The 19,165-nt window shown below is 31.6% G+C and overlaps 2 protein-coding genes across 6 annotated transcripts in view; one reads left to right on the forward strand and one right to left on the reverse strand.

The window, feature by feature from the left end:
* Positions 1-19,165, reverse strand: part of LOC140059305 (synapsin-like) — a 227,641-nt gene that overhangs the window by 71,814 nt on the left and 136,662 nt on the right. The window lies entirely within an intron of this gene.
* Positions 620-3,762, forward strand: LOC140059177 (tissue inhibitor of metalloproteinase-like). The gene is made up of 4 exons (XM_072105030.1): positions 620-885; positions 1,166-1,444; positions 1,573-1,706; positions 2,113-3,762. The coding sequence occupies exons 1-4, from the start codon at positions 756-758 to the stop codon at positions 2,335-2,337; spliced, it is 768 nt and encodes a 255-aa protein (XP_071961131.1). The 5' UTR covers positions 620-755; the 3' UTR covers positions 2,338-3,762.

The raw sequence follows: 19,165 nt of genomic DNA on the forward strand, positions 1-19,165 counted from the left end.
AGGATTTTTTAGGTAATTTTGCATTTGTTACAAACACTTTTCTAAAGCTATACCATTACTACCATGTATTGTATATACAATTTTTCCGCAAATCTATTAAGATGAAAACAAGTAAATTATTCGTTTATGCATGTCTATATTTAGAAAAAAATTAAAATCAAACATAATTACAAATATTAATCTCTATTATGAAACTATAAAAGTTTATTAAATTCCACTGTGAAATTTACCACAAAACCTCAATAAAATAACTAATAATAATTTCATTTTCTAATGGTGGGATTGAATGTCTGATACTATTCAGCCTAAAGCAAATTAACTCGGCTATATCCAGTCGCAATTGCACCGCAAAAATGTTACAGAATCCAACATGGGACAGGTTGCAACAAAGTATAGACGAAAAAGAGTAGTGAAATTCTCGAATCCTGTTTTCGAAACGGTGGTTTATTTTAGCCTTCAGGAAGTTCACAAGTTAAAGCAGACAAGTAGATGACTATCATTCAGAAACACCCCCTTCGGAATTTCAGTCACTCTTCTGACGGAAGTGTGTTTAGGTGACAAGTGGGCGGAGCTTAGTGAAAGGAACTAGCTGAGTGTATAAAAGTAGCCAGCAGTCAATGAAACTTCATCAAACCTGATCGATACTACACCGATTGAGGAGAGTTACTACCAATTGTTACTATTGTTTATATTGGTTATATTTCGACAACTTTTTGCAGTTTTTATAATTCTGTTGACTAGTTACTAGAAGCACCATGGCAAATTCTGGGATCATTTCTTGTCTAGCAGCATTGTTTGTTTTTATGTTGGAATTGCAGGTACTATTTGCCTGTCAGTGTGGAATGCCAAAACATCCACAAACAAGTTTCTGTGAATCTGATTATGGTGAGTGCAAATTATTTAATTAATTCTTGCTATTAATTTAATAATTTATTTTAAACTGATTCTAGCTCTAACTTTTTAACTTGGTAACTATGTATCCATAACAAGTGTTTTTCAAATTAATTTTAAGATAATGTTAACTATTTGTTAAAATTGTATGTTGATGAACTTTTAAAATACTGTACTATTTGTATTGTAAATTGTTATGATATTATCGAAATTTCATCATGGTAATTTTATTAGATAATTTCCATATAGTAAACGAAATTGTATTTTATTCCAGTAATTAAAGTTAAAATTATCGAGAAGACAAAATTCAAGGATCCTGACTACGTTGAACCAACGGATGATGCCCTCTACCCAAGCTTTGACAACATCTGGGGAGGAATGGACGAGTACGTTCCTGAAGCTCACAAAATCAAGTACATAGCCTACGTTGAAAAAGTTTACAAAGGCGAGCAGTATGCAACAAGAAAAACAAAGATTGAGATTGAGACATCGGCAAGCTCTGGTATCTGCGGCATCACATATTTAAAAGAAGGAGAAAGATATCTTATTGGAGGTAAGTTTACTTGCTATTTAACTGTTAGAAAATGAATTGGTAATGATACACTATTATATAACTATAAATTTCAATAGTTAAATTCATTTTACCAAAGCAATACTTAATAGTTTATTATTTTATTCCAGGTGTTCTAGATGACGACACTAAGGAATTTACGATTGCTCTTTGTAATACATGGATTGAGAAATTTGAAGATGTGACAAAAAGTCAACGACAAGGAATAAAGAGATTCTACAAGAAGTACTGTACACAGTGTGCTGTAAGTAAACATTCAACAAGTTAAAATAGCAATTGTCCATTGTTAAATATTGTATTGAAATTCTACAAGTAAAGTACAAATCTATGCAAAAGTTATTTTAATTTTATCTATAAACTGTGTCCCCTTTAGAAGATTCCAATCACCTGTATAGGATTCTTTTAATTTCCTTTAACTTGCCAAGTTCAGCAATTTAGTTTATTTATAGAAAAAATTTGAACTTTACCAGCCATGAAAAGAAAAGCATGTAAGAATCCAAATCTGAAAGGAAATTACAATAGGAAAAGGGAATTTCAATGAAATAAAACAAGTACTAATTATCACTTTCTTCATCAAGGAACTGTAACTAGTTTCATTTTGCAAATAACTTCATCATCACTAAATTTTTTTATTTTAATTATTTTTACAGATTGAAACTGGTGATATTTTCTTTCCACCTGGCGTTCCAGCTAAAATGAAGCGTATTTGCGGATACCCACCATTCAACAGGCCAGAAAACGATTGCGAAAAGAATTTTTCAGCATGTGTACGTCAAGTTGATGGTAGCTGTGGTTGGATGAAGAATAAAAATTACAAACAGTGTGTGAAGGCACGAAAAGACCAGAAGAAGAAGCAAAGACGAGGCAAGTTTTAAATAGAACAATTTGACCGAAGTTTTTGAGCATTTCTCAGGGTACCAAAATGGCTTGTACCAGCTCACTCTTTCCAGAGTAGCCATTTCCTACCCATTTTTTGCAGCTGTTGATGAAGAGACAAACCTGTAACAACCAGCCTAGCACAAATATGTGAAAAGGATCTTTCCTTTATTGTTAAAGGAAAGTATAATAGAATCAATATTGGACCAAAACAAACAAAAAATGTATAATGTAAGAATTGCTCCAAGATTAATTCTAAAAAACAGAAAATGTTTTTTTTGTAAAAAAATCTAAATTTTTACAGTGGCTGGCCTTTCCTTTATTTTTGAAAGGGTTAAGCCCTTACTTTGAAAGAGTTAGGCTCTTGTTTTTTAAAGGGTTAACTTAAAAATAATGTGCAATATATTTTGAAACGAAAAGGGAGTTTATTTATCCTGCAATTGAGGCTACTGTGTGGAATTGTAACAATTTTAGATGGGTTTTTTTTCTGCGGAATGCTTACAAGCTTGTTGTGAACAGTGGGTTACAAACTGAAGGGGTTAACTACTAACTGTCTGGAATGTAGACTGGTATGAATGAATTGTTAGGGAATGTCTACACTGTTATGTTTACCCTCATGACAGCGAAATGACGTCTAAGAATATTCTTTTGCGGTTAGACTCTAAACCTGTTGCTAAATTTAGATCATGAATAAGAAATTCTCGAAATTTTAAACATTTGCCACAAATTTACCCATTTGCTTTGTTACCAATACAGATCACCAAAAGTGCCTTAGAATAGATAAGAGAAAAAATATGTTTGTAGAAATATAAATTGTATATTTTTTTAATAAAAATATTACACAGTTAGATGGTTTAGATTGACAATGTTAATTGCTAAATGAAGATATACATATTTATCTATATTGTTACATATCCACATAGGACTATAGCCTCTTTAACTAAGTAAAACTAAGTATTCCGTGTATTATAATGTATATGTAAATAAAAATGGACGTATATATAAGATATATATTATTGCTGTTTACTGATAAGATAATGCCTTAAATATGTTATAGATTAATTTATATATTTAAAATTGTGCGCCGATTCTTTTTCCCTTCCTTAAAATTATTGAACGCGATTGTAATTTGGGTGTTTAATATGGTATTTGAAAAGTTGTTCATTTGTTGAACAACATAAGGTAATTCTTTTATTGTTTAATATTACTTTACCTAAAAATCAAATGCACTGATGCATTTAATATTGGTTTGCTTTTTGAATACTATATTAATTCCTACAACATATTGTTACAATGTTTTGGTATATATATATTTATTTAAAGAACAGCTTTTGACTTATGAACGAAGATGTATTTATAAATATTTGATGTACTTAAAAGATAATTATTTTATTAAGCAAATGAAATCTTTAATGTTATATGACTGAGATGAAATAAATAATAAAAAGATTATACTTTGTATTTTGTGTACTTTCAAATTGTCTAATCTGAATTCGCAGAAGTACTATTAAAATGACTTATGTTTTTGTGTTGAATGAGAGATAAGAGATGATGGATATCTAACTGGACATTTAAAAACTCTCTTGATATTTCATCAAGAAGCATGTTATTGAATAATAATTAAGTACAACATTGAAGCCTGGATAAACCTAAAACAAAGTGCAGTAGAGTATTCTGTTTGTGATACATGACAGCAGTCCAACGAGAATTCAATATCATCAAGATATAACAGAGCATCATCATTTGCAGAAAATATGACCAAATATTACTGACCGTAAATACAATTGCTGTATTACAAACTCAACGCAATAGACCTGTGTTAACCATCTATCTACTGCACGTCAAAACTAGTATTCCTCACAAAAAATGACTGAAATTAAACTATGCAACATTCCCAAATGATTGACATAATAATGAGTTGAGAAACACAGAACTCCTCCTGTGTTCTTGTCACTCAAAAATTAGACAGAAATCATTATCGACATGTCTAATACAAATGATTATTAAAGCGGCTGTCACATGTATACGACATGCATGATACAAATGATCATTAAAGGAGCTGTAACATGTGCAAATTATTTCATCATGCTTAAATTATTTGTGAAACGGTTGATTGGAAATTATGGGACATAAAATTTAAATTGGTAAATATTTAAGTTAAAATAAAATATATTTTGAATCGATATCAATTTAACTGGAAAGCAGTGAGATACTTTAATATGTATGTTTGCGTTCTGAAGACCCACTTGACAAGTTCACATTGAGGATAAATTGACAGTTTAGTTAACAAGGTGTGACTGGGGTATTTTCATACTTAGCATTCTTTTGTATTCCTGTCGCATACCACACCATAAGTACATTTGCACAAACTTAGGGGGTATAGCCCTACATAATATAAACATAGCTGTTAGCACATAATAGGTATTTGTGAAAGATGTAGGCCCTAATAAGTTAAAGTTTAATTAAGTTTAAAAACATGCAAGTATTATGCTATTATGAAGTGTGCATATGGAGGCATTAGAGCAATTAAATCCAAACCCCCCTTTACCCGCGACTGCTGCATCTATCTTCCTTGGCCTATAACATTTCTAACAATTGCATTTTTTCTATTTCATAAAATCATCCACATTATCATCGTAAACAACAATATATATAGTTTATATCTATGCTTGGAGAACCAAATTAATTAATTTCATATTCCTCATCTAATTGTGTTTAAAAGCCCCTACATCCTCAAAAACATTTTAGAAAGTTGAATTGTAAAGATTTAATAAGTTTACTAAATTAATAATAATTATATCTAAAAATCCTACAGCTTCAAATGTTAGACAAGTCGCAAATGTTATACATGGAAGCGTTTTTTTTTTTTTGCTTTTGAGGTTTAAGTTTAAACAAAAAGCAGTTCTTACACACACATCCTGTGTTGTAAACTAAGATGGACATTTACCATATTAAATAATATGATACTTTAAATTACATAAAATTGTTTTCCGAGTCACGATCTATTTCACACTACCAATTAACGTAAGGGAGGGTGGAACATGATTTAGCAAAAAAGCGTGCCAAGATTTTGCCTCGAGAGGGCGATGAGAAAAAAGTGTGACAATTGAAAGCGCACAACTGGCACTCAATGTGTTTTCCAAGCAGCTTAATGTCTTAACTTTAACAAACAAAAGAAATAATATAAAAAAAAGGATTATTAATCAATCCTAAAGTAGCAAAAATGATCCATCAGAAATGAGAAGGGATATAATATCATAAAAATATGGAAAACAAGTTTAACCCTTATACAGAACTATCATATCATTAAAACAGTAATTACAAATATTATAACAATAATAATAATTAAAAAAAAGTAAAGCTAAAATATTTAAACTCAAGAACAATTATCCTTGTGAGGCATTTTAAAATAGATTTTATGTTGATTTAAGTTATACTTTCAACGTTTTAAGCATTCCAGAGCAGGGCTGAACTGAACTTAAAATCTACCTGCTGAAGAACATATGTTTGAGCGCCAGTGGAATTTAAACTGCATGTGGTGCATAATTGCTATAATCCAAGTATCGGAATTTGGAAGATTATCACGCCAGAGCCATGATGCATGGTTTATGGATGGTTTATCCATGGAGGTCCAGATCATCTCATGGTTGTTCGTCCATGGGGCTGGGCACAAACAAATACAATGTTAACCACCTTCAAATTATGCACAGAATAAAAAGTGCTACTTTTGTTTAAGCATAAAAGGATGACAGAACCAATATTGAAATTTTGGTTTCTGGAAACTGTTTTAACAAGAATAATAAAAACCAAAAGAAATGGACATATTTTATTGTCACATAGTAAATATCTGCTGACATCGATAAAAGACATCAAATTATTATTATTATTAAACATAATTGTTACTGGTGGAAAATGAAAACAGCTTTTGTTAATAGACCTATACGAAAACACAAATAATGAAAACTTCATTTGAAATCGAAAGTAAGAACTCCCAGGGACCAACAATTGTCGAAATATCTATCTAAAAAAACGCCATAAATGGAAGTTTTTATGCAAGAAAAATTATCTTTCCTGTTCTGTCTGGAAAAAATCCGATGACTACGAACAATTACAAAAATAAAAGCACACCTGAGACCGAAAAAATATTGAATTCCAGTTGTTCGCACTTAGAGGTATTTATATAATTGTTTTCTAATTGGTTTTAAAGATTGCAAATTTTTCTTTTAATATTTCTCTTAAACTTTTGTTGTAGAAAGTAAACTCTCACTAAATGGGATTATCGAAAAACTGTAAAACATCAACCTGTACTCATGGTACTATAATTTTGTCCTTTATTTAAAACATATATTTCTAAAATCTAAAACTTTAAAGATATGGAAGGGTGTTGAATAAATAATTCCAACTTGATATTATTTAATTGAAAGAAATTCAAGTACTTAGACTAACTGTCAAGCCTACGTATGTACTAAAAATTACCGTACATTACAGTATACACTTACAATAAGTCTTAATACCAATATCTAAATGTCATCTAACAATTTAAATTTTTGACGTCAGCAACTGGAAGTTATTAATTATTATATTCCTTTATATAACTTGAGGTGGACGGACTGACCAAGATGACTAACCAGTTGAGGTACTGGTGTAGACAATGACCAATGTACACTTACGTCATAGTCTGCTGTGTAACCTCTTAGTGGTGGCCAAGACATGACTCACTAGATCTCCCCCCGTTCCAAATGTTTTAACTAAACCGATCTTAATGTTCTTCAGTTGACTAGACAGGTACAGTATTCAAATTCAATAATTATGAATTAATTGATTAAATATTATATATTCCCCCTTTATCTTTTGTCTACAATTGTTTTAGTTAAATTTTTGGAAAAATTATATTGCGGCACTAGCCAATTCTTAAATTTTAAACAAGTGACAAAATGAGTCACTGGTGCACTAGCACAGATCTCGAGAGGACTATAAAAATGGCAGTTTGTCTCTGATATCCTTTTCAGAATATCGATTTGTACAAATAAATAAATAAAATATTTATTATACTTGCATCATTATTAGTTTGTCATTATCATTGATTAATCAAAAACTGGACACTATGAATTCAAAATTGTAGAATTAGGAACCAGAAAGTGTCTATATAAAATAAAAATACTATTGCAGAAAAATTGTAGTTGCTTTGGACTGCCCCCTACACCCACTCTGACAATACCTGGAGAATTCTCAAAACTTTCTTTCTAGACAGAACAAGCATGTATAAATGTCCCTAATCATATTCCCCAGATAGACACTAGAAGGTCGCACGTTATACGATTGTTACCATTTTCAATCAACATGACAATAAAGCGCAATGGGGCGATCCTGACATTGAACAAATCATGCTAACGAAAATATTAAATTAATACTTCTGTCTGGGAAAATAATTTAAACAATATGTCACTATACCTGGATGCAAAACAGAAAGTTCTTTAAACAATTGCGTTCAATTAAACTGGAATGAAATCCAAGAAAGTGGACAACTCAGCAAAAAACTATTGTTTTTGTTTTGTTTATATGAATGTGCAATTTCATGTTCATTTGTTTGAAAGATTGCATATAAAATAGGTATTTTACTAATGAAATACTGTATGGTATGGAATCCAGCTATACACATTTTAAATCTTAATAACGATAACTTAGTCATTAAGGTGGATCTAAGACCGTGGTGTAATACATAGGGCAAAGGCTCCTGGTTAGCACTCCTCTAATGGGCCTTCCAATACTGGGTATTGGAAGGCTTAGACATCACCGGTCTAAAGGGTCTTTCACACCTGTTCCGGTACGGTTCTGGTCCAGCGTCGGAAAATCCAATCAAACGTCAATGTTTCGTTTTCATGCGTATATTGATTGGCGCATAGCTGCATGGAGCGCCTTAAAAACAAAACATTGACGTTCGATTTGCTAGACCGGAACCGTGCCGGAACAGATGTGAAAGACCATTTTAGTGGGATAAAGATATACAGTAAAGCATTCATTTCTAGTATAACATTGTATTTTATTGTGGATGTGTATGTTATTCTGTGATATAAATTGTGGTGTGTGTGTAGATCGGGAATGCGATGAAGATGTAAGAAACCTTTTTATTGAATTTATCCGTCTGCATCTCCTTGATTCGTACCATTTGAAATGTAAGCACGAGATTTTTCCATTAGCAATTTATTTCCCACAAGAAATGACATCTATGAATATACAATATTCAATTAATACATTACAATTATCTGATGACATACATTAGGAAAATTATTTATCAAACTTTTGAAATTAAAGTTAAGCTTTTTTCACAGGAATTAAATAATTGCATTAGAAATATAGTTTTTTTCTGGATTTGAACAATCAGATAAAAAGATGATAACTAGGGAATTTGAATTTATAAGGTAATCTTGTTTTACAGGTTTTCAATAATTATATTAAGAATAAACTTTTTTTTTAATTTGTCGAATCATACTCGCATGTATTTTATTCGCCCCCATTCAAAACCATGTGACACTAAATTAGACCCAGCGCGACAGGGTCAATTTATAAATAGATACAATCGCTTGCTAAAGTTAATAAATTTATTATTATTATTAACACAATTATTTAATTTGGATCAGTTGGGAAAGTCAGTTGGAGATGACTCGGAAACTTGAGTCCCCAAACAGAGTACCTGGGAAATGCTTTTTAAGACTTTGAATCGATCCACTAATTAACATATTCTAAAACGTTTGTCCCCATAGAGGAATAACTTAAAAAATATTAATATGTTAATGAAGAAAAATGTATTTTGATTTATATATTACAAAAAGCATTATTATATGACAAATTTGAATAAGAGTCCAGGTTATATCAAAACATTCCAAGAAGAGTGAAACGGAGAAGTCCCTCTGTTATATAAATCAAACTAAATTTATATCATTGATCAATAGATAAGACAATCAGTGCTATTTAAAAATAGATAGAGTAAGTTGATGTGGGAGGTAGGAAGCATAACAGAGCGTTTATTCAACACAGTCATTGTTAATTTTTTACCTATCATATTTGTGAATGAAGTGTGTTACAATACAAAGATTAAGAAATGCTTCCAAATGATAAGAATTGTATATAAACCTGTGTATGATAGTAAAAAATGTGTGTGTTAATTTTGAGCCACGGCCACACAAAAATGAAGCAGAAATGACGTGTTCTTTTTATTGAAGACAGAATTATAACAGGATGGAAAGAATTTGGCCGCTTCAATGACATCCTCTGCACCTATACCAATGTGGCTCAGCAAAAAAGTGTTCGACCAGAAAATTATTCCCGCCATCATATACGGAACAGCAACGTGGAGAATAAACGAGAAAAACAAGGATAAGGTAAGATCAATCCAGTATGCAGTGGAATGGAGAATGGACAAGATATCATACAAAGTATTAAGGGAAAGATCAACAACAAGAGCAATTGCTAAAAATAAGTGGAGATGGGCAGGCCACTTTGCAAGACTCAAGGACAATTTGGACAAGCAGGACTACAGTTAGGCAATTTAGGATAGGAAAAAGGAAAAGAGGCAAACCCAAAAAAGAAAAAAGGAGAAGCAAATGGAGTACTTTGGAAGAGGGATGTCCTGCAGTGGACTGCCAAATCCTGAAGAAAGAAAGATACTAAAAAGAATAATTTGGTGTCAGCAGAACACTAGCAATTAAATTTTGCAAGTAATGCTATTTTAACTATTTTGAATAAATTCCAAGATAATTCTTCTATTGTACTAAATAAGATAGAACTGTATTCAAATTAGTAAATACAAATTTGATCGAGCTTTCAGCAAATCAATTAAAATCATAAATAACGACCTTCATTTCAAAAGAGATTTTAATTCTGTTCAATCAACAACAGTTAAACCTTGACCAGAAAACATTGTTAGACATTATGTTTAGTGAGAAATAATTAGCCATTATCATTATCTTTAAAATAACTGAAAGATTTATAAAGGTGGGCAGCGAGGTGTTAAATAAGATTATCCACTTTTAAATACCAAATATTTCTTCTATTTTATATGATAACAAGTTGTAAAAACAATACGTAAGATAGCAATGGACCATACAGTACGAAGTTGGTTGTAAATCAAGTTACTTTAATGGCTATTAAGTTATAATTGTTTTTAATTTGATTGACAGTGTTATAATGCAGTACTGCCTCATATATAAAATCTGTTAAAGGTTTTAAAAAACAATACTTTAATATCAAGTATAATATTGCAAAGTTTTCGGCATGAAATAGAAGACATATTACTCACATCGGTTGTCAAATAAAAATTGCAATACTTATTGACATATTGCCAGATGGAATAGAAACAGTCTGAAGAAAATGATTATGTTTGGAAAAGTTGAAGAGAGAAGAAAGATGGATAAAGGGAACATGTGATGTATCAAAACTCGAAATAAGCAGTTGCTACAATAAAGCCTAAGATCAGCATGTATGGAGAGTTTCACAGAATGGTCAAGAGTACTCGGATGGAAGAACGACGAAAGATAGTATGGCAAGCATAAAGTTAGTCACCCAGAAATACTGAAATTGCTAACAGTCAGACTTGTATGTAGACGAGAAAAAGTTTGCTTGGTCTAGACAATAGAAATGCAGCCCATATGAAATGTTGATGATTGAGAGTGTTCACACCTGTGTGCAATTCAGCAATGCGTCATCTTAAAATCTTTTACCAAAACTACTGTCTTAGTTTATAAAGAACTACAGGAGAAGATCCAGAAACCCAATAAATGAGGACAGGGGATGGCAGAAGGTGGAGGGCTGACAAAAATACACAATTCAAATATAATTTCAAGGAGTTTGTTTCTTAAATCTGTCCATGAAAACTGAAATTATTACAAAATACAGAGAAAGTGTTTTTGGAAATGGAGAACAAAGTTCTAAAGTTAATGAAGCATACACAAATTCAGATCCGGATTAAAAAAATATTTCAATCAAATTCAGATAATATCTGCTTGCCGATACCGCAAAGAAAGTTCATACTTCTGATCGCAAGCCGAATATATTTATCCTAAATCCTTTTAATACGCAATTTAAATCTGTCTTTGTTGTTTGTTTCAAGAAGAAAGTTGAAAGTTTAAACACATACTCAAATTGCAAAAAGTAACTAAGTACACTACAAAAAATGTGCCGCCTATTCTTATCTTTTCTATACAGCGATAAAATCTGGCTGCTTTCTGAACAACTTTAACGGGTCTCTGTAGACAAAAGATGGCGACAAATTCCTGTGGGTTTCGTTTAAGATTACATTTTTTATGTCTTCACATCAGATAACATTTTCGTCAGTAAGATGTAAATTGTAGGGTAGATGTCGTCCAGTTTTATTTAATTTATAACAAAATATATTTATGTCTTGTGGGGAGACATGTTGCATGGCAACATTTAATGAATGCAAACCCAACTTTTCGTTCTACAGTACTTTCCTTATTATACACAGTTTACTACTATTTTTTTCATACACATCCAACGACGACACAAACTTGGCAATTACAGGATGGATCAACTGTTTTATAATTTACCATGCTTATAAAGTATCATTTAAGGCTTAGGGAATGGAGATGAAAGAGATGTGAGTTACAACACTGGCACTAGGTCAGGATTGAACCCTGCACCTTGGGATTGGAAGACAATCATGTTAACCACCAAGCTTTCATTAAAAAGTTTTCCTTATACTTATATTCCGAAATCCACTTCCACAATTTGTCGCATGTTCTGAATAAATCTTTACTACAAACAAAACTAACACCAAGAATCAACTAATCTTCTATGTTGACACCTATTTCAAAGCATTCTTACCCAAACATACCAAGTTCTAACAAAAATTATAGCTCACAGGCATAACTCTTGATTGACTGTTGAAAGCTAGCTAGCGACTTTTACACTACTCAATTAGACTTTCATAAAAGAGCAATTTCATAGATGCCTTCAGGTGTGCAAGCCCTCAAAGAGTATTTCAGCACCTTTTATTCTAGTGTATACTTATACAGAGGTGAAGATTACCTCAGGAACCTGCTAAACCTGGTCCTAGGGCTAGGATTTCTACTTTATTTACACCCTTCGCACGATATCAAGTACAGCAGCGGATAACTAATATAAAAGTAGGTGTAGAGGAGAGAAGGCTGTACTGATAACATTTTTCTAAGGTGAATATACATGAATCAAGATTAACTGCTCACCAACACACATGTTTTGGACATAGTATAAAGGGGTACCTAGTAGTCCCCTCTGAATATCCCACTGCTGCAGTAGCCAAAAGAAAATTATGTGTCCACCTGTTTTAATAAGATAAAAAGAATCTAAATGTTTGCCAGAATTAACTTCAAAAAGTAGAAAGGTTTCAGACTTCTTAACAATATAAATTTGGACCAAAGCCAAGTTAACAATAATTTACAAACAATAGAAATTATCGTAAATGCAAGGTAATAATACACCTGTCGGAAAGAACACGACTCTTATTAATAAAACAATGATTTTGCAGATTGTTTGCCAATGTCCAAATCAATGTTGTGAAAATTTAATTATAGAAAAACTTCATGGGTGCTAAATAGAGTCAATTGTAAACACTTTATATTAAACTAGGTAAAAAGTTAAAAAGGACTATTTCACCAAACAAACTTTCATCCTGCGACTTCACAGAAAGGCAAAATATTTCAGATAATATAAAAAAGATTTATAACCATTCGTCCATGGATGCTTGTGACCAAGTTTGGTTAAAATTGGTTAGATTCACAGAGAAGAAGCAAATCGTGCGACAGAGAAAGAAGAAACAAGAAGAATACAATATGATTTCTGGTATTCATGCTATGTATTTTACCTGTCAACGTGTTGTAGGCATACACTCACAGAACAATTGAGGGGGTAGTTTACATTATGAATATATTTATCCAACGGTCCTAATTCCTAATGAAAAACTCTAAGGAGTTGGATATATTTAGACATCTAAATATAAAGTATAATGAAAGATCTCATTAAAATAGAAACCACAGACAAAGATAGAAAGATGAAAGTAGGATGGAATTGTGATCACTAAGGAATAATACTGGTTCTGACCTTGTGATTCATATGACTCAGCAATAAATGAAACAGGAGAAGAAGAGGGGAAAGAAGATTGATACCTAAATTGAAAAAAAATAGGCTAGTTTTCTCCAAAAAAAATTAGTAAATACCGTAATATTTTCACAGTAAACACAAATGTAGAAAGATTAAACTTTCAAAAGAATCCCAGATTAATCCACTGTTCCTAACTGTTCTACTTATTTCAGTCGGACAATTGCAAATATGTAGAAAGAACTTACATTCTAAAAAACTTCAAGCAATAACAATAAAAATCGCTACCTTGGAGGTAAGTTTCATGTAAACTAAACAATATATTTTCTAAATTTATCAATTAAAAACAGAAAAATGTTTCGTTTTGATAAAGATGTGACATGTACTTTCTGCTACATTCGCTGCAGGGGAGGTACTATGTTTGTAAACTTTTAAGTTGGAGGTAACTAAAACATCATTATTACATAACAATACTATTAATAACCATGAACAATTGTATGCAAATTAGAAATAATATTGTGATATGAAACATTAAATGCATGCATACAATTGTACCAATTTGAATAAACAAAATTGGGTTAATAAAGCATCTGAAAGACCTACAAGTAGTATAAATATTGATTAAATGTTCTGGCAAAGTCATGTAGATGCTTTAGCAGCACTCTCTTAATATGAGTTTGATAGTGTAGACAGAGCTTTACATATCCACAACAGGGGCTGTGTGAATACTAAAGATGTTTCCAATCATAGTTTGACACCTATTTATTTAACAGTCAGGATTGATACTAGACAAAAACATGGCTAGATAATATAGAAGAACTCTGAATACCATCATAGATGTCTGACAGCAGTTTAATAATAGATAGACTAACCAAGTATTGATAAAAAACAAGTAATGTATTTTTTAATTAAAGGAAATTATCACTAAAACAACAAGAAAACAAAAACAAGATTCTAGGACGCTGACCTCAAAATAAGTCTTGAATTTGTCACTACCGTCGTTGATTAATGACAGTAATTATCTTACTTATACAAACTATTTACATTGATATTGACTTGACTTATTTGTTGGTGTTACTTATGGTGGATTATTCTTACTTTGACAAGATGTAAACTGAATAACGCTAACCAAAATCCCAATTTTTTATGCAATTAAAAGCTAATAAAAAAAATCAATATTTATGTTTTAAAAAAAAAAGCCTGTGGCTAAAACATGAATGGAAAAGCTGCAGTGATTTGGGAGAAAGCTCAAACACAACATACTTGGGATTTTATAACTCTGGAATTCATAATGAAGTCTATCATTTATTATAATTATGTTGGTATATTTGTTGTTTTTATAACTACAGTCGGTAGAAGTTAACCAGACAATCAGGAAACGTTAATACCTTTTGTAAAAGAAAACAATTTAGAAGCACAGATAGTATTTAATTAAATCAGACAAATTTCCTGCCAACCTCCTTTACAGCTGTTTGTGTGTAGATGTCTACTCCACTGATGAGCCTGTCGACAATCTTGCAGATCACTTGGTAAAAGCAAGAAAGACAAACCTACCTTATGCTGAATCTGATAGTTCTAGTCTGCTGATCTTCATATGGTATAACTTTTGTAGAAGGTATCTATATAAAAAAACTCTCCCAGAACCGGACACCGTTGTGCTTGCTAAAAAGGTTTTCGAGAAAGCCTTCTTGGCCTGGTTTTGGGAGAGGCAATAAAATCGGAATCAGAAGACAGGCATACAAATGCTTACCTGAAAGATATAAAGAGAAAAAAACCATAAGCAAAAATTGAATAAAAGTAAAGAACTATATTCATGAATAAATTATTATTAAGATTATCCATACATGCTGATCCCTCCAATTAAGAACCAACTGAAGGACCAGATATTATATTTTTCAGCAGTTAGCAGGGAAACAATTTTAATGTTCATTTATGTCATTATAGTGCATAGTATAATGAGATCTTTTCATTTTTTCATTTACACCAACATGTAAAATATACACATTTAAGAAGTTTTCAGAATTGTATTACCATACTGCCCTCTATAAATCCAAATTAAATACTCTTATCTGATTGGCCACAAGTTTCACATATTTAAAAAGGTAATAGAGGGCGACAAAGACACTATAACTAAACATAAATGCAGCTTTGAGTGATTGCCAAAAAGTACTTGAAAATCTTGGACCACAAAAAGCTTTATCATGCTAAATGTCTATAATTAAATGTGCAAATAAACCATTTAATTAATTTAACTTCTAAAACGGAAGTTAAGATAAATTCTAGACCCACTCCGCATGAGGTGATTTCTGCATTAGCATATCTCCTCTTGACAAACATGATTTTTGGAATACTTTGCCAATTTGTATTAATAATGTCTTTACTCTCTCTTTTCATATAAACTCAAAAACTAAGTTCTCCTTCATATCGATGAAATCCAAATAATTGTAAATTGGTGAATTAAATTTAGGTATCAATCAAGTTCTATTATCTATCAAAAAAATGTTACTACCTGTAGACATTTTAGGATGAATTTAGAAGTTTACCATAGAGCAATTGCTCCATGGATTTACACACATTTTAAAAATCCAACACTACAAAGTGATGTTTCCTTTTTACCCTTAATTTTAAAACTTGGTGGATCAATTTGTGAAAATAACCAATCATGTAAGTAAGTGGTTAACCACAAAAATGAAGCAACAAGTATAATTTAATAGCCTACATGCAAAACAAGACTTCAAACACACTTTCTCTTCTGTGCAATTTATTCTAATCATAGTAAATAAATTAGTCAGATTTTGCAATAAGAAATCAAGGCTACATTGTACATTCTTAACTTCTTCCAAGATGATCATTATATTGGGTTTAATATGAACATTCAATACTGCCCTCTGTACATATATACTTTGACAATTCTAGAGGGCAGCATATGAGTATGATAAAGTACAACTCAGCAATGATTGGTTCAAAGTTGTAATGTTTAATAATAAGCTTACTCACAAATACTGCCCTCAATATAATAACACAGTTTCATGATGAAATGGACGATGGCCCAAACACTTATTCTTTAGCCATATTAACGTTTTTATTTAAAAATTCCTTGACTGTTTTCTGCATGTACGTATATTGTTATTATCTCTGCAGTGTATATAAGAGGAATTTCTAATGTATTTTTATATTGGACCAAATAAAGAATGAAATGAAATGAAATTAAGTTCACAATAACCAGGCCAACAAATAAGCGCTCTTCAAATTTATCTCCAATGGGACAAAAATGGATGCCAACAAACTTAATATTATTTTTAAATTCTCTTAAAATCGAACAAGTTAATGAGGCTCTGTAGGCTTAACAATAAATAAATATTACCAACAAATTCCAGAGAGGTAAACAACAATGTTTTTAATCTGGAGTTCATGTAATGCGGTCAAATTGTGCTGTAACATTCTTACAAAAGTGAATACGTACTTACTGTTATGATTTGTAGAAAGGGTGCATAGTGAGATTACATAACAGACGAGTTAAAGACCCTATTATGGTCTTATTGCATCAAGGAACTTTCCATACTGTTAAGTAAACTTTGTAAAAAATATTTTGTAAGAGCTGACTCAAAGAACAGACTGCTCATATATGACAAGTTTATTAGTTAATGTAACAAAATTGAATTTTATTTCACAGACAAGGTTAATAGTAATTGTCTAATTCCTTTTATTTCAAACAAACAAGTCAAGATTTTTTCGTGGGTTACCAAGATCAAAGAAAGTACCCGATGAAACAAACCAATATATAAAAAAATCCTTCAAAGATTAAAAGATCGGAATCTATCAAGACTAACGTACAATTTGCCTCACCAAGTGGAGGCCGGCCACGTCACAGATCATGCAGACAACGCATGTTGCTATCAAAACCACAACTTGCATTAAACATGAACCCACTCTTAAACCATTTGATTACCTTGAAGACCGCCTACGGATGCAGTATTCAAATTAGAAGGAAATATCACTCTTAAAACAACAAAAATTATCATAAAGCTTTTGAAATTGGTTGAACCCAAAGCACATGGTCTGAAAGCAAATAACTCTACCGAAAATTTCTTGTCAGCAGAAATCGACAAAATTTAAAATAATCGGTTAAAAGGAAATTTTAAAATAACTGAAATTTTAACCAAATCAAATTCTAGTTATCAATAGTCCATATGCGGATCTAGATTGAGGTGTGAGATGGGTTGATCCTAGGTAGGGGAAAGGAAGCCCTAAATGTAAAACATACCCGCCTCTATTAGATCATGTTCTTCTACTATCGCCTTTAAATCTGCCTTAAAAACTCATCTTTTTCTTTCAAATTGAGCTATCATACACCACGCCTTTGATCACTTACTGCTGGAATTAGCGCATTACAAATTCGTATTATTATTATTTATTATTTTTATTAGGAATAGGTTTGGATCTTATTTATCACTGAGCAAATTTTAACAAAAAGGCAAAATAAGCCATCATAATCAAAATGGTCGAAGAAAGAAAAAAAAGAAAAAACAGTAGTGCCGAGGAATAATGGTGTAAGTTTAGAATAAAGTTAGCATCGTAGTCAAATTCTGAGAGTAGAAATCAAATAACATTATCTTCAAACTTTCTTTGCATATTTACAATGTCATGAAAACCAACATGTATACTAAATCTGATTGATGATAATTGACTAAACATCATCATCACAGCAGTAAGGGCAGATCATTAATAGAGATCAGAACTGTATCCAACCTTCTTGAACCGGTTGCCACAACATGGGGGATGCTTGAATGTTATTATTCAGTTTGGAAAAAGATCATGGTATTGGTAAAAGGTTTGTGAAAACTTCCAAATTCAAACCCTAGATCTGTAGAAGAAACAGAAGGGTGCAAAATGTTACTGTTCAAAATTCTAACCATAATTCAATTCTCGAAAAATTAAACTCGAAAAGAATGTATTCCAATAGCCCGAGAGATGAACTAAATACTCTTGAGACACAAGAGTAATCCTGAGATTTGGATAGCAACAGTAGCACATATATTTAACATTTTTACTTGCTACAGTAATGTGCCTCACAGCATGTAGGCAAGAACTAGTAGGAAATTGCGCAACGACATTGTGGGTTTATCGCCAACCTTCATAACAGCTGAGCTGATATAAACACGTGCTGTCAATGTGTCTATGTGCGCAATCATTAATCTCTATGAAGATAAAATCAGTATTCAGACAGTGTCAACCAACAAAATGGATATATGTCAATTTCTGTTAATATGGAATATCTACGAGAACCTTTCTTAATATCTGTTGGGGTAAAGAATATGCAAAAAAAAAAGAGAAAACCCTGTTGTAAGTTGTCAGTGAATCTAGTGTATAGAGTACTATGACCTTTGAGGCAGACAAAAATATATCCTAATACCAGAATGGGATATCCAGTATTTCCCAGTAATATAACATGAATGAGGAAATTGACAGGAATGAATATACTTGGGATTAACTAATATTGCAAAATATGTGGCATATTTTTTTTCCGGACTCCATTAGTATTTGTGGTATCCTCAAATATTACCGATGTATCGCTTCCTACGCTATCTTGTTTACGAGTTCAACTTAAGGTCACATTTCCTAAAAAAATCTTTAAAGTATATTGACTTTATTGGGTTATGATTTGGAACAGCAGTACACACAATGTGAAAAAAAAAAACAATTTTGGGAAAAAAACTACATTATTTACGAATCCTT

This window comes from Antedon mediterranea, chromosome 9 (assembly GCF_964355755.1).
Source record: "Antedon mediterranea chromosome 9, ecAntMedi1.1, whole genome shotgun sequence".
Lineage (NCBI taxonomy): Eukaryota > Metazoa > Echinodermata > Crinoidea > Comatulida > Antedonidae > Antedon > Antedon mediterranea.

Coding starts and splice junctions, on each gene's coding strand:
- LOC140059177 (XM_072105030.1), top strand. CDS start 756: ATGGCAAATTCTGGGATCATTTCTTGTCTAGCAGCATTGTTTGTTTTT. Junction 886..1,165: donor TTTCTGTGAATCTGATTATG/GTGAGTGCAAAT, acceptor ATTTTATTCCAG/TAATTAAAGTTAAAATTATC. Junction 1,707..2,112: donor AGTACTGTACACAGTGTGCT/GTAAGTAAACAT, acceptor TTATTTTTACAG/ATTGAAACTGGTGATATTTT.